General features: G+C 41.1%; 1 protein-coding gene across 7 annotated transcripts in view; it reads right to left on the reverse strand.

The window, feature by feature from the left end:
- Nucleotides 1-14,169, reverse strand: part of CEP89 (centrosomal protein 89) — an 84,986-nt gene that overhangs the window by 17,392 nt on the left and 53,425 nt on the right. For all 7 annotated transcript variants that reach the window (XM_005219049.5, XM_003587232.6, XM_010814840.4 and 4 more), the window contains 2 exons: nucleotides 13,316-13,496; nucleotides 296-463 (listed from right to left, as the gene is read on the reverse strand). In XM_005219049.5, coding sequence (XP_005219106.1) covers nucleotides 296-463; nucleotides 13,316-13,496 — 349 coding nt within the window. The remainder of the gene's footprint in view (nucleotides 1-295; nucleotides 464-13,315; nucleotides 13,497-14,169) is intronic.

A 14,169-nucleotide genomic window follows, 5' to 3' on the forward strand; every position in this document is an offset into this window, starting at 1 on the left:
TTTTGGCTTGTGTTCTTTAAAAGGCATTTGTGAAAAAGAAATCCATTAATCCCTGGATTAGACTTTTGGGAAACACTTAGTAAAGAACTTCAAGAAATTTCAGATTCTTAAGGGTCATCATTATAACATTGGTCATATTTTATATTTTGATATTTAGTAATCTCATTTATCCCTTTCCATTTCATTGCCAATATGAGAAGAAGAAAAGATAAAGAATATGAAATAGAATATTCAATGGTCTTTTTTTAACTATTAAAAAAAGAAAAACAGTTTAAGAGAAAAAAAAAAAACCTACCTATTTATTTTCTGTGCCTTTTCGAGTTCAGCTTCCAGTGCCTTGTTTTTAGCCATCAGATTTTTCTTCTCTAAGAGCAGGCTCTTTTTCTGTACTTGCAGGGCTGCCAGCTTTTCCATCAACTCTTCCATCTCAGCATTTTCTTTCTCTTCTTCTTTCTGCAACTGGCTGATGGACAAAAATATCACCAGCTTGCATCCAATACAGTGAGGTTAAATGAGGTGGCCACTGCCAGGCAGCCCGGGGGGGTCCTTTGGAGGCCTCTGTGGGAACAGCCTCAGGCAACCCCTGGGGGAGTTGGTGGGGAGTTCCTGCAGGGCAGCAGAGAGGGCCTGGCTGTAGACATACTCCTCTGATGGTGATGATCTCATCCCTTTTTCTGCTCACAATTTTTGTTCATGTCTCTGTGTATGTATATAAATATAGTTAAAGGAAATCAATCCTGAATATTCACTGGAAGGACTGATGCTGAAGTTGAAGCTCCAATACTTTGGCCACCTGATGTGAACGAAGAGCCAACTCATTGGAAAAGACCCTGATGCTGGTAGAGACTGAAGGCAGGAAGAGAAGGGGACGAGAGAGGATGAGATGGTGGGACGGCATCAGTGGACGTGAGTCTGAGCACACTCCAGAAGCCTGGCGGGCAACAGTCCATGGGGCCGCAGAGTCGGACACGACTGAGCGGCTGAACAGCAAAAACAAATACTCCACTCCTTTCAGAAAGAATTTAAGACAGCTCTTTTTTTTTTCTTAACACAGTTATAATTGCCCCTCCCTCAAATCCTAAGGCTAAAACAAATTTTATTTCAGACTTAAATAATTATTTTTGATAAACAAACGATAAAACAAGGAGGGCATACAAATAGTATATAATTCTGGCAAAATGATGCTTGAAAGAAGATTGTTCCTTCACTGGTTTTCTTGCTCAATTTTCCTGAAATAACCGAGAATGAACAGGTATGGCCACACACCCAGAGGCTACTGGGTGAGATGCTGAGAGATGGGGGCTCTCCAGGTACCACGGAGTCTCTTTGGGTACCACATGGGGCTTCCTTCCTGGCTGGCTGGCTACTGAACAAGCCTCACACTGCATATGTTTGGGGTTGGCCTCACTTGCCACACAATTTCAATGACTTCAGCCTGAGTTGGCTCCCTAAACAGTAATTTTCTAAACAGTTTCCACTTTTCCACTGTTTCCTAGTTGACTAGTTTTCAGTTAGTCAAAGAGTGGACACCCCACAGAATTGATGTTTGAATTAAACTCACCTTTTATCTTTTTATTTGCTGTTTTTTTTAATAATCTTTTTATTTTATATTGGAGTAAAGAAGATTAACAATGGGATAGATTCAGGTAGATAGCAAAGGGACACAGCCATACATATACATGTATCCATTCTCCCCCAAACTCCTGCCCGGTCCAGGCTGCGACATAACACTGAGCAGAGTTTGAGTTCCCTGTGCTATAAAGTAGGTCCTTGTTTGCTATCCATTCTAAATACACAAGTGTGTACATGTTGATCCCAAACTTCCTAACTACCCCTTCCTTCCATCTTTCCCTCCTGGTTCTCTGCTGTTTTTTGTTTGGATTTTAGAATTTTATTTAAAAGTGTTTTCATCGCTCACTTGGTAGCAAAATCTAGTTCACAAAATCAATCAAAAAGTTCATAATGAAGAGCAACCAAAGACAACAGGAAATGCTGGGAAAGTGCTGCTGGGTGTGCACAGCTACCTCAGAGAACAATATGTCAAAATCTAAAATGTGCATTTACTCTATGGCCACACAATGCCACCTCTACCTATATATTTAGGGAAACATTAATCTGCACAAGAAAGTTTACTGGGGCATTGCTTAATGGAACAAACTTAGAAACAAGTAAAATGTAGCATTTCATATGGAGAACATCTGTAAACTGAATGGGAAAAAACTCCAAAAGCAAAAACCTATCAACTTGGCATTGTTTACCCAGTGTAATTATCAATAAAGTTTAATGATTTTTCCAATAAAAGTACTGTGAATCTTTCTATTCCTATTTGTGAGGCTTTGTTAACAGTACCTCCCTTCCTCCTTTCCTTTTTTTTGCGGGGGAGGGGAGGGATTCTTCTTCAAAATGTCACTGTCTATATATTTATTCCTACAAAGAAATATGATTAAATTTTTAGAAAATATTATTTATTTGGCTGCACAGGAGTCTTAGCTGTGGCATGCAGGATCTTTAGTTAAGGCATGTGGGATCTAGTTCCCTGACCAGGGATTGAACCTGGGCCCCCTGCATTGGAAGTGCAGTCTTAGTTTTTTATAAATTGTTTCTACCAATTTTGCAAGAGTTCACTATTATTTATTTTTAACTGAAGTATAGTTGATTTGTTAACGTGTTAATTATTGCTCTACAGCAAAATGACTCAGACATATATATATATATATATATATATCTACACACACACACACATTCTTTTCCATATTCTTTCCATTATGCTTTATCACAGGATATTGAATATCGTTCCCTGTGCTACGCAGTAGGACCTTATTTATCCATTCTGTAAACAGAAGTGTGCATCTGAAACCCCAAACTTAAAATCCACCCCTCTTCCACTCTCTTCCTCCTTGGCAACCACCAGTCTGCTTTCTATGTCTGTGATTCCGTTTCGGTTTCATGATGGGTTCGTGTTATATTTTAGATTCCACGTATAAGTGATATCATATGGTATTTATCTTTCTTTCTGACTTACTTCACTTATCCAGTTGCATCCATGTTGCTGCCAATGGAGTTGTTTTGTTAATTTTTATGACTGAGCAGTAGTCCCCTGCATTAGGTTGGTCCAAAAGTAACTGTGGCTTTGTATTGCTGAACTTTGCCATTTGATATCGGAATACATTCTTAAATGTGGCTATGTTCTACATGATTTCAATGTGCATTTCTTGCTTTATGTTTTTTGCTAATGACTTATTACTTGCTGTTTATTTTATATTTATTATAGACCACAGAAGTGACGTTAGAAAAAAAGCAAATTCGAGCTATTTTCTTTTTTTTTTTAATTTTTTAAAAATTAATTTATTTTTTTTTCCAAGCTATTTTCTTATTTGGATTCAAAATGGGTCATAAAGCAAGACAGACAACTCACAACATCAACAATGCATTTGGCCCAGGAACTGCTAACGAAATTACAATGCAGTAGTGGTTCAAGAGGTTTTGCAAAGGAGACAATGGCCTTGAAGATGAGGAGTGTAGTGGCCGGCCATCGGAGGTTGACAACGAACAACTGAAAGCGTCATCAAAGCTGATCCTCTTACAACTGCACAAGAAGTTGCTGAAGAACTCAACATCGACCATTCTGCAGTTGTTCAGCATTTGAAGCACATTGGAAAGGTGAAAAAACTTGGTAAGTGGGTGTCTTGTGAGCTGACCGAAAATTTTAAAAAATGGTTGTTTTGAAGTGTCATCTTCTTTTACCCCACGCAAAAACAATGAACTATTTCTCAACTGGATTGTGATGAAAAGTGGATTTTATAGGCAACCAGTGATGACCAGCTCAGTGGTTGGACTGAGAAGAAGCTCCAAAGCACTTCCCAAAGCAAACTTGCACCAAAAAAAGCTCACAGCCACTGTCTGGGGGTCTTCCACCTGTCTGATCCACTACAGCTTTCTGAATCCCAGCGAAACCATTGCATCTGAGAACTATGCTCAGCGAAACAATGCTGCTGCTAAGTTGTGTCAGTCGTGTCCGACTCTGTGAGACCCCATAGACGGCAGCCCACCAGGCTCCGCCGTCCCTGGGATTCTCCAGGCAAGAACACTGGAGTGGGTTGCCATTTCCTTCTCCAATGCATGAAAGTGAAAAGTGAAAGTGAAGTCGCTCAGTCGTGTCTGACCCTTCTCGAGGCACTGAAAACTGCAATGCCTACACTGGTCAAAAGGGCCTAATTCTTCTCCACAACAATGTCTACCACACGTCACACAACCGACACCTCAAAAGCTGAACGAATCGGGCTACAAAGTTTTGATTCATCTGCCATATTCACCTGACCTCTCTTGCCGACCGATGACCACTTCTTCAAGCATCTTGACAACTTTTTGGAGGGAAAATGCTTCCACAACTAGCAGGAAATGCTTTCCAGGAGTTCGTTGCATTCTGTACGGATTTTTATGCTACAGGAACAAACTTATTTCTCATTGGCAAAAATGTGTTGATTTTAATGATTCCTATTTTTGATAAATAAAGATGTGTTTGAGCCTAGTTATGATGATTTAAAATTCACAATCTGAAACCACAATTATGTTTGCACCAACCTAATATATATGTACTGCCTCATTTTTGGAGAAGGCAATGGCAACCCACTCCAGTACTCTTGCCTGGAAAATCCCATGGACAGAGGAGCCTGGTAGGCTGCAGTCCATGGGGTCACAAAGAGTCGGACATGACTGAGCGACTTCACTTTCACTTTTCACTTTCATGCATTGGAGAAGGACATGGCAACCCACTCCAGTGTTCTTGCCTGGAGAATCCCTGGGACAGGGGAGCCTGGTGGGCTTCCGTCTATAGGGTCACACAGAGTTGGACACGACTGAAGCGACTTAGCAGCAGCAGCCTCATTTTTATCCATTCATCTGTTGAGGGACATTTAGGTTGTTTCAATGTCCTGGATATTGTGAATAGTGCTACTATGAACATAGGGGTGCATGTATCTTTTTGAATTATAGTTTTGTCTGGATACATGCCCAGGAATGGGATTGCTAAATCATACGGTAATTCTATTTTTAGTTTTCTGAGGAACTTCCATGTTTTCCACAGTGGCTGAACCAACTTACATTCCCACCAACAGGGTAGAAGGGTTCCCTTTCTCACACCCTCTCCAGCATTTGTTACTTGTAGAATTTTTAATGATAGCCATTCTGACCAGCATGAGGTGATACCTCACTGTAGTTTTGACTTGTACTTCTCAAAATTAGCAATGTTGAACAAGGTCTCATGTGAATATCAGCTCTCTGTATGTCTTCTTGGAGAAATGTCTGTTTAGGTCTTCCGCCTATTTTTCAATTGGTTTTTGTTGTTGTTTTTTGCTATTGAGATGTATGACCTATTTGTTTATTCTGGAAATTAAACCTTTGTTGGTTGCACCATTTGCAAATATTTTCTCCCATTCTGTAGACTGTCTTTTCATTTTGCTTAAGGGTCTTCCTTGGTGGCTCAGCAGTAAGAAATCCCCCTGCAATGCAGGAGATGCAGGTTCGATTCCTGGGTCCGAAGATCCCCTGAAGGAGGGCATGGCAACCCACTCCAGTATTCTTGCCTGGGGAACCCCATGAGCAGAGGAGGCTGGCAGGCTACAGTCCATGGGGTTGCAAAAAGTTGGACATGACTGAAACGACTGAGCATGCGTGCATGGCTTCCTTTGTTGTGGTAAAGCTTGAAAGTTTGCTTATGTCTCATTTGTTTATTTTTGTTTTTATTTCTATTGCCTTTGGGAGACTGATCTAAGAAAACACTCGTACGATTTATGTTGGAGAATGTTTTACCTATGTTCTCTTCCAGGAGTTTTATGGTGTCACATCTTATGTTTAAGTTCTTAAGCCATTTTGAGTTTTTTTTCTTTTTAATTTATTTTTAACTGAAAGATAATTGCTTTACAGAATTTTGTTGTTTTCTGTCAAACCTCAACATGAATCAGCCATAGGTACACAGCTTGTATACGGTGAGAGCGTGTGTTCTCACCTCATTGATTTGCATGTGGCCGTCCACCTTATCACCACCACTTGCTGAAGGGGCCAGGTTTTCCCGATTGCATAACCTTGCCTCCTCTGTGGAAGATTAAGTGACTGTAGGTGTGTGGGTTTATTTGTGGGCGCTCTGTTCTTTCCCACGGACTCGTGTCTTTTTCTCTGCCAGTGCCAGGCTGCAGTTATTTTTTTGGCTGTGCTAGGTCTTTGTTGCTGTGTGCAGGCTTTCTCTAGTTGTGGCGAGCTGGCTTCTCATTGCAGAATACGGGTGTGCAGGTTTCAGCAGCTGCAGCACACAAGGTCAGGAGTCACAGCCCTAGAATGTAAGCTCAGTAGTTGTGGCACATGGTCTTAATTGCCCCATGGCATGTGAGATCTTCCAAGACCAGGGATCGAACCCACATCCCCTGCATTGGTGGTGGATTTGTAACCAAGGAACCACCAGGGAAGTCCCTACATTGCTGTTTTGATTACTGCAGTACAAAAATCAATTATTTCTAATGATATATTTGTAATTTGTTTTCTATATATGGAATTGTACCATCTATGAATAATGACACTATTATTTCCTTCTTCCCAAACTTTATAACTTTTTTCTTGCCATGGGCACTAGTTTCCATTTCGTAACAATGTTGTTAGTGTTGTTTAGAAATGGTATCAGAGGGCATCTTTGTCTTGTTTCCAGCCTCAATAGGAAAGCGTACAACATTTCACCACTAACAGTGACATTTACTATTGTTTTATTTTTTGATAGAACCATTAAGGAAGTTCATATCTATTACTAATACTGTTTTTAGAAGCTTTTTTTTTTAGGGCTTCCCTTGTGGGTCAGCTGATAAAGAATCTGCCTGCAATGCGGGAGACCTGGGTTTGATGCCTGGGTTGGGAAGATCCCCTGGAGAAGGGAAAGGCTATCCACTCCAGACTTCTGGCCTGGAGAATTCCATGGACTCTATGGGGCTGCAAACAGTAGGACATGAGCGAGTGACTTTAATTTTAGAGCTTTTACATCTAGAAGCATAAGTGAAAATGAACTGTAATTTTCCTTTCTTAAACCATTACTGTTGGCTTTTGGCATCAAGGTCGTATTTACCTCAGAAAATGAATTAGAGAGCATTAACTCTTCTTCTGTTCTTGAAGAAGGGTTTATGTGAGACTGGAATTATTTCCTCCTTGAATATTTACAGAGTTCTCCCGTGAAGGTTTCTAAGTCTATAGTTTTCTTCAAGGGAAGATCTTTGGATTCAATTTCTTTAATGACCGAAGGAATATTCAGGTATTCTTTTTCTTTATGAGTCGGTTTTGACAAGCTGTATTTTTCAAGGAATGTGACCATTTCATCTAAATTTCCAAATGTGTTGATGTGAATGAACTTTTTTCTGAGTGCACACAAATTTAAACATCTACCTGATGGACTGAACCCTTTATCCCTATGAATTGATCCTCTTTGTTAAGTAGAGTTTTTTTACCTTAGCATTTATCTTGTCAGATATTCATGTAATTTACCACTTTTCTTTTGGTTTGTATTTGAGTAGTATAGCTTTTTCTGCCTTTTTCTTTTGAATTCCCTGTGTCTGCTTGGGGTGTACATCTTAAAGGCAACACAGAGTTGCTGTAGAGAGTTCTGGTAAACCACTCCATGACCCCGCTGCCTTGGCATCCATTTTCTGTGGCCAAGAGGCCCACAGGGGCTTTGAAGTAACACTAGGCCCACTCTGGAACACAGGCCCTAGATAACAGCCAGCGGAGTCACAAGTCAATGTAAGTTCATGGCATGACTCCCCCAGGGACGCCTGTGAAAGGCACTCTTCCCCACCTCCCAGGGCCTTCCCTTTGTGCACCCTTTAGGTAAGATCCTTCCCCATCCCCACTGAAGCTTACCAAAACTCTGCTCTTCTGGCTCTAGCCCAGGAACCCCAAAGCATTCCACCCATGGACCCTAATAAAGGCGTGTGCCCCAGGTCCTGCCAATTTCTCTCTGCCTACACCTGCCCTGACCTCCCACGTGACCCCACAAGGAGTGCTCTGTACTTCCTCCAGGACCTATGAGTGATGAACTTCTCCACTTCACTTTTCCTTTGACTGATACATTTGCCTTTCAATCTAATATTTTTACTTTGTGTTTTCTATTTTCTCACTTGTTATTTTTTTGCCATCATTTGGATTAGTTTTTAAATCATTCTTTCCCTATACTGGTTGAGAAGTTAAACACATACTGTTTCCAGAAATTTCATCACACATATTTTCAAATAATAAAATCAACACCTTTATCCATCTTCTAAATGATAGACTTTAGAACACAAATTCCATTTACTGCCTCACTAATTACATGCTGTTTTTGCTGTACATTTCAATTCTATGTGTTAAGTCCCTAAAGCTATTATCATTATTGGTACACAGAATCAATGTTTACTTACATTTATCCACAAATTTACCACTATCTTTTACTCTCAGTTCTATCCTCCTCCTCAGACCCCCCACCTTGAGTTCCTTTCCTCCTGATTCATGCCTTCTATTTTACTTCTATTTTACTTTCCTCCTGATTTATGCTTCTATTTATGCTTCTACTTATTCCTTCTATTTATGCCTTTAATGCACATCTGCTGCATGGTTGACACTCACTTTGGTTTAGAAAAATATCCTTATTTGACTTCATTTCTAAAAGGGCTTTTCTCTAGTAAGAAAATTCTAGGTTCCACAGAGTTTGCTTATATCCAGCACCCTGAAGTTAACATTCAAGGGACCACAACATCCCTGTTAACACCTGCTGCCACTGAAGTCCTCTGAAGGAAACCATCCTGGCATAACCCAGGTATTGCCATCAACTGGGGAAGATTCTCAGATATCCTATCTCCAACCACTACTTCTGATTGAATATATCCCCCCATACTGCCTCCTGTCTCCAATCTAGTGGTACCTCAACCACTGAACACTCATGTCCTCCTGAGTTTTTAAAAAAAATTTTCTGGATGATTTAAACCAACTTAATTTTTTCTTAGTTTGGCTGCGCCGGTCTTAGTTGTGGCACGTGAGATCTTTAGTTGCGGCATGCAAACTCTTTGTTGAGGCACGTGGGATCTAGTTCCCTGACCAGGGGTTGAACCCAGGCTCCCTGCACTGGGGGCGTGAAGTCTTAGCCACTGGACCACCAGGGAAGTCCCACCCTGAGCTATGTTTCACCTGAACATATTTCAGTTCCCCACTTCACTTCAGCTGTGTCTAATCTGTAGGTATGCCCATCCACTGAGTTTGCCATTTAAGTTATTGTGCTTTTCAGTTCTAAAAATTCTATTCCTTCCTTTTCAATCCCACTATTGTCACGTTTTATAGTTCTCTGAAGACAATTTGGAGCTTGTCTTTTCTTTCTCAAAGCACAATAGCTGCTTTAGAGTCTTTGATAATTCTAATACCTGGACTCCTCATCGTTATTTGCTATTGTTTCTACTGGTTCCGAGTCACTGTCTGGCTGGCTTTCTCTATGTCCTGGATACTTCCCTTGAAACATTTTCAGAAGGGGCCTTGCTTCAGAGAGGACAGACGGCTGGTTACTTCCGGTCTACCTGACCTGGGGATGTAGCCCCGAGGGCCCCAGCTTACTGTTCCCTTGTGGATGACAGATGTATCTCGTCCAGAGTCTTTCTCATTCATATGCTGGGTTCTGTGGGTCCTTTCAATCAAGGGCTTCAGAGATCTGGAGATGCCTTTCAACTATGAATATCTCCCTTTCCATTTTCTTTCATCTCTTTGAGATTCCTGATGATCTGAGGCTGGGCCCCTTAGATAGGTCTTCCATCTATTACTTTATCTCTCCATTCCCAACTGTTTGTTTCCTGATGTTCTGAGTGAATCCACAAATTTATCTTTCAGTCCTTCTACTGATTTTTTTTAAAAAATTCTGGTAATCATTAAAAATTTTTCTTATTTAATGATTACACTTTTTTGCCATGGCATTTTATCCTTTTAAACTCTCCTTGGGAGTTTCTTGGTGGCCTAGTGGTTGGGATTCTGGGCTTTCACTGCTGTGGCCCAAGTTCAATCCCTGGTCTGGGAACTAAGATCCCACAAGCTGCACAATGCAGCCAAAAAACTCCTTAGTTTTCTGCATTATCTAAGTTCCCTTTGCTGTGAGTCTCTCTGCTTATCTAGGTCTCTCTCCACTGTAATTTCTTCCCCTTATAACCAACGCTTCAACATGCCTAATAGTCTGTTCTTATTTTAGGATGAAAAAGTGAGTATTTGGTATGTATTATATAAGGAGATTGTCCTTCTGGTGCCTCCCTGAGCAGGCATATTACTCACTGACTGCTGGCCAGGGCTCTGTCTCTGTAGGTGGGTTATGTGAATAGTCAGCTTCACTTTAGGATACAGGGCCCCTTTGTCCTTTAAAAGACTTGCCTTTTACAGACACCACTAGTCATTGCAAACCTCAGCTCTCCCCAGAGGAGTCTGCTAAATTTCTTTAGCCAGGTGGGTTGACATCTGATATCTCATCACCCCTGCTGAGTAGGCTCAAGCTTTCTAAGTGACAATAAAAGCACAGAGTAATCTAAGCTTCAGGGTGTAACCAGCTGTCCAACTCTGAGTCAACAGGATAGCTCACTAGGAAAATAAGCTTCTCCTGTTCCCTATGTCACGGTTCCTTCCAGGCACGGCTGCCTGGTAGAACAAGCAAGACAATGTGGGCAAGTCACTTCAGGTTTATGGACTGCACTGCCTTCAGCAGGATAGGAGAACGACACCCAGGCACCTGACCTAGAAGCTCACCAGGCACAGGTTCAACTTCACCCTTTTCTATAAAAATTAAAATCTTTTCTTCATGATCTCACCTTTGTCTTAGGTGTAACCTTTCCCAACTTCTCCTCAGACCCAGCCTCGCTGTAGGAGCTAGTTCGACAGCTGCTCTGCTGCTAATTAATAATTCCTCTTTCATCTGTGGTCTGGAAAGGGTACCCCTAACTGAGGCAACCAGAGGACACAAGCCCTGAAGCCTCAGAGGCTTCCGTGAATTCACATCTTCTGTCTCTGATGAGTCCATGCCCCTTTTCCTATGTTAGATTCCCTCTCCAATCAAACACCAACCCTTCCAATCGTGCCAACAGGCTAACCCCTCCCCACCTCCACCTCCTCTATCCCCTGTCCCACCTGTCAAGTTGGAGCCCAAGGCCTCTCAGCAAAAAGCTTTCCCTCCTGTAGCATAAAGGCCTGACAGCCAGCTTTCCTGACTGGAAAGTCCTATGAATTAGAACACTTGGAAAATAGAACACACACACAAATTTACTTTACTCATTATGATGGTTAGTTTTATGTGTCAATTTGCTAGTCTATGGTGCCCAGCTGTTTGGTCAAATACTAGTTAAATGTTACTGTGAAGGTATTCTGTAGATGTGACTAACATCTCAATCAGTTGACTCTTAAGTAAGGGAGATTACCTAATACCATTAGCTGAAGATCTTGTGAGTAAAAACTTCAGTTCAGTTCAGTCGCTGAGTCGTGTCCGACTCTGCGACCCCATGAATTTCAGCACGCCAGGCCTCCCAAACTCACATCCAGCGAGTCGGTGATGCCATCCAGCCATCTCATCCTCTGTCGTCCCCCTCTCCTCCTGCCCCCAATCCCTCCCAGCATCAGAGTCTTTTCCAATGAGTCAACTCTTCGTATGAAGTGGCCAAAGTACTGGAGTTTCAGCTTCAGTATCAGTCCTTCCAGTGAACACCCAGGACTGATCTCCTTTAGGATGGACTGGCTGGATCTCCTTGCAGTCCAAGGGACACTCAAGAGTCTTCTCCAACACCACAGTTCAAAAGCATCAATTCTTCCGCCTTCAGCTTTCTTCACAGTCCAACTCTCACATCCATACATGACCAATGGAAAAACCATAGCCTTGACTAGACAGACCTTTGTTGGCAAAGTAATGTCTCTGCTTTTCAATATGCTGTCTAGGTTGGTCATAACTTTCCTTCCAAGAAGTAAGCATCTTTTAATTTCATGGCTGCAGTCACCATCTGCAGTGATTCTGGTAAAGTAGTAAAAACTTAGGCTTCCCAAAAAGAATTCTGCCTCAAGACACAGTTTCAGTTTCCAGTCTGAGTTTCCAGCCAGCTGGCCTGCACTATGGAGTCTGGATTTGCTAGCCCCCACAACTGTATGAGCCAATTCCTTAAAATAAGTCTCTCTTTCTCTCTCCAAATATATATATACACACACACATACATATCTTATATATATCCCATTGGTTGTTTCTTTGGAGAACCCGTAATTTCACCTGCTAAAGATAACTGCTATTGTTATTTTTCCATCCTTTCATTTCATTTTCTATGTATTTATGGTATATAAGTAATTTTACACACATATATGTAATTATAGACAGACAGACATATATACACGTGGAAGTGATCAACTCATCCTATTCATCTCCGTTAACATGAAGATTTTCACATCCTGGAAAAACCCCTCAGGTCCAAGACAAACTGGGATGGCTGGCCAGCTTAATCACACACACACATGACACACATCTCTTTTCTTTTTAAATAAAATTGTAATCATTCTGTGTGTATTATTATGTAACCTAATCTCTTCACTTACAAATATATTGTGGCTATCTTCCAATGTCAAAAACATTCTTTTGTGACATGTTTAATGGCTGCACCGTATTTCATTTTATGGGTCTATCCTTTCATTTCAGCAATTCCTCATTAGTGGATGTCTAGATTTCCAGTTATATTAAATTATCTTTGGTTCTAAAAACAAGAGGGGTTTCCCTGGTGGTCTAGTGGTTAAGAATCTGTCTGCCAATGCAGGGGACACGGGTTTGCTCCCTGGTCTGCGAAGATCCCACATGCCATGGAGCAACTAAGCCCGTGAGCTACAACTACTGAGCTTGAGCACTCTAGAGCCTGTGCTCCACGTGAGAAACCACCGCAGTGAGAAGCCTACGCACTGCAGTGAAGAGTAGCCCCCACTCACCACAACTAGAGAAAGCCTGGCAGCAACAAAGACCCAGATCAGCCAAAAATAAATAAATCTTAAAAAAAAAAAAAAGAAAGAGAGAGGTTGGAACTGTAGGGGGGGGGAAATACATACAAATATATATACACATACATACATATATATATACACACACAAAGTGCAGACTGCAGCCCCCAAGGATGGCCAGGTTCCACTTTAATAAAACATTTACCATTCTCAGTCTTGGACACCACGGCTGGTACAGCTAAATGACACAGAAAAAGATGGAGTACTCTCTCTCCACCTGCCTGTAACATATGCACAGTGATGCTTAATACTTCAAAAGATATTAAATCCTTACCTTTTAAATTCATTCACAATTGAAGTGTGAACTTCCATTGCAACTTTGCTGTCCAACTGTATCTGTAGTTCTTGGCATTCTGTACGTAAAATTGCTAATTGCTCCTTACTTTCAGTTAGCTCCTTTTCTTGGCTCTGTGTTTTAGTCTCTAGAAGCATCAGCTGTTTAGTCAGTTTAGAAACTGAAACACAAAAGAGATGGATAAAGACTTGGTACAAAAAAAAAAAAAAGACTTGGTACAAAAGACTTAATAAAGCATGATTACAGATTACTAATACCAGTGACAGCTCTCAAAAACTTATCTTTAAAAAATCTACTGGAGACCTAGAAATTAATATCAAGTCTTTGTTCATAGAAATTATGGTCCCTATATTAAGTAACCACTAAATATACCCTTATGGCAGAAAGTGAAGAGGAACTAAAAAGCCTCTTAATGAAGGTGAAAGTGGAGAGTGAAAAAGCTGGCTTAAAGCTCAGCATTCAGAAAACGAAGATCATGGCATCTGGTCCCATCACTTCATGGGAAATAGATGGGGAAACAGTGGAAACAGTGTCAGACTTTATTTTTCTGGGCTCCAAAATCACTGCAGATGGTGACTGCAGCCATGAAATTAAAAGACGCTTACTCCTTAGAAGAAAAGTTATGACCAACCTAGATAGCATATTCAAAAGTAGAGACATTACTTTGCCAACAAAGGTCTGTCTAATCAAGGCTATAGTTTTTCCAGTAGTCATGTATGGATGTGAGAGTTGGACTGTGAAGAAAGCTGATTGCTGAAGAATTGATGCTTTTGAACTGTGGTGTTGGAGAAGACTCTTGAGAGTCCCTTAAACTGCAAGGAGATCCAATCAGT

Source organism: Bos taurus, chromosome 18, assembly GCF_002263795.3.
Source record: "Bos taurus isolate L1 Dominette 01449 registration number 42190680 breed Hereford chromosome 18, ARS-UCD2.0, whole genome shotgun sequence".
Taxonomy (NCBI): domain Eukaryota; kingdom Metazoa; phylum Chordata; class Mammalia; order Artiodactyla; family Bovidae; genus Bos; species Bos taurus.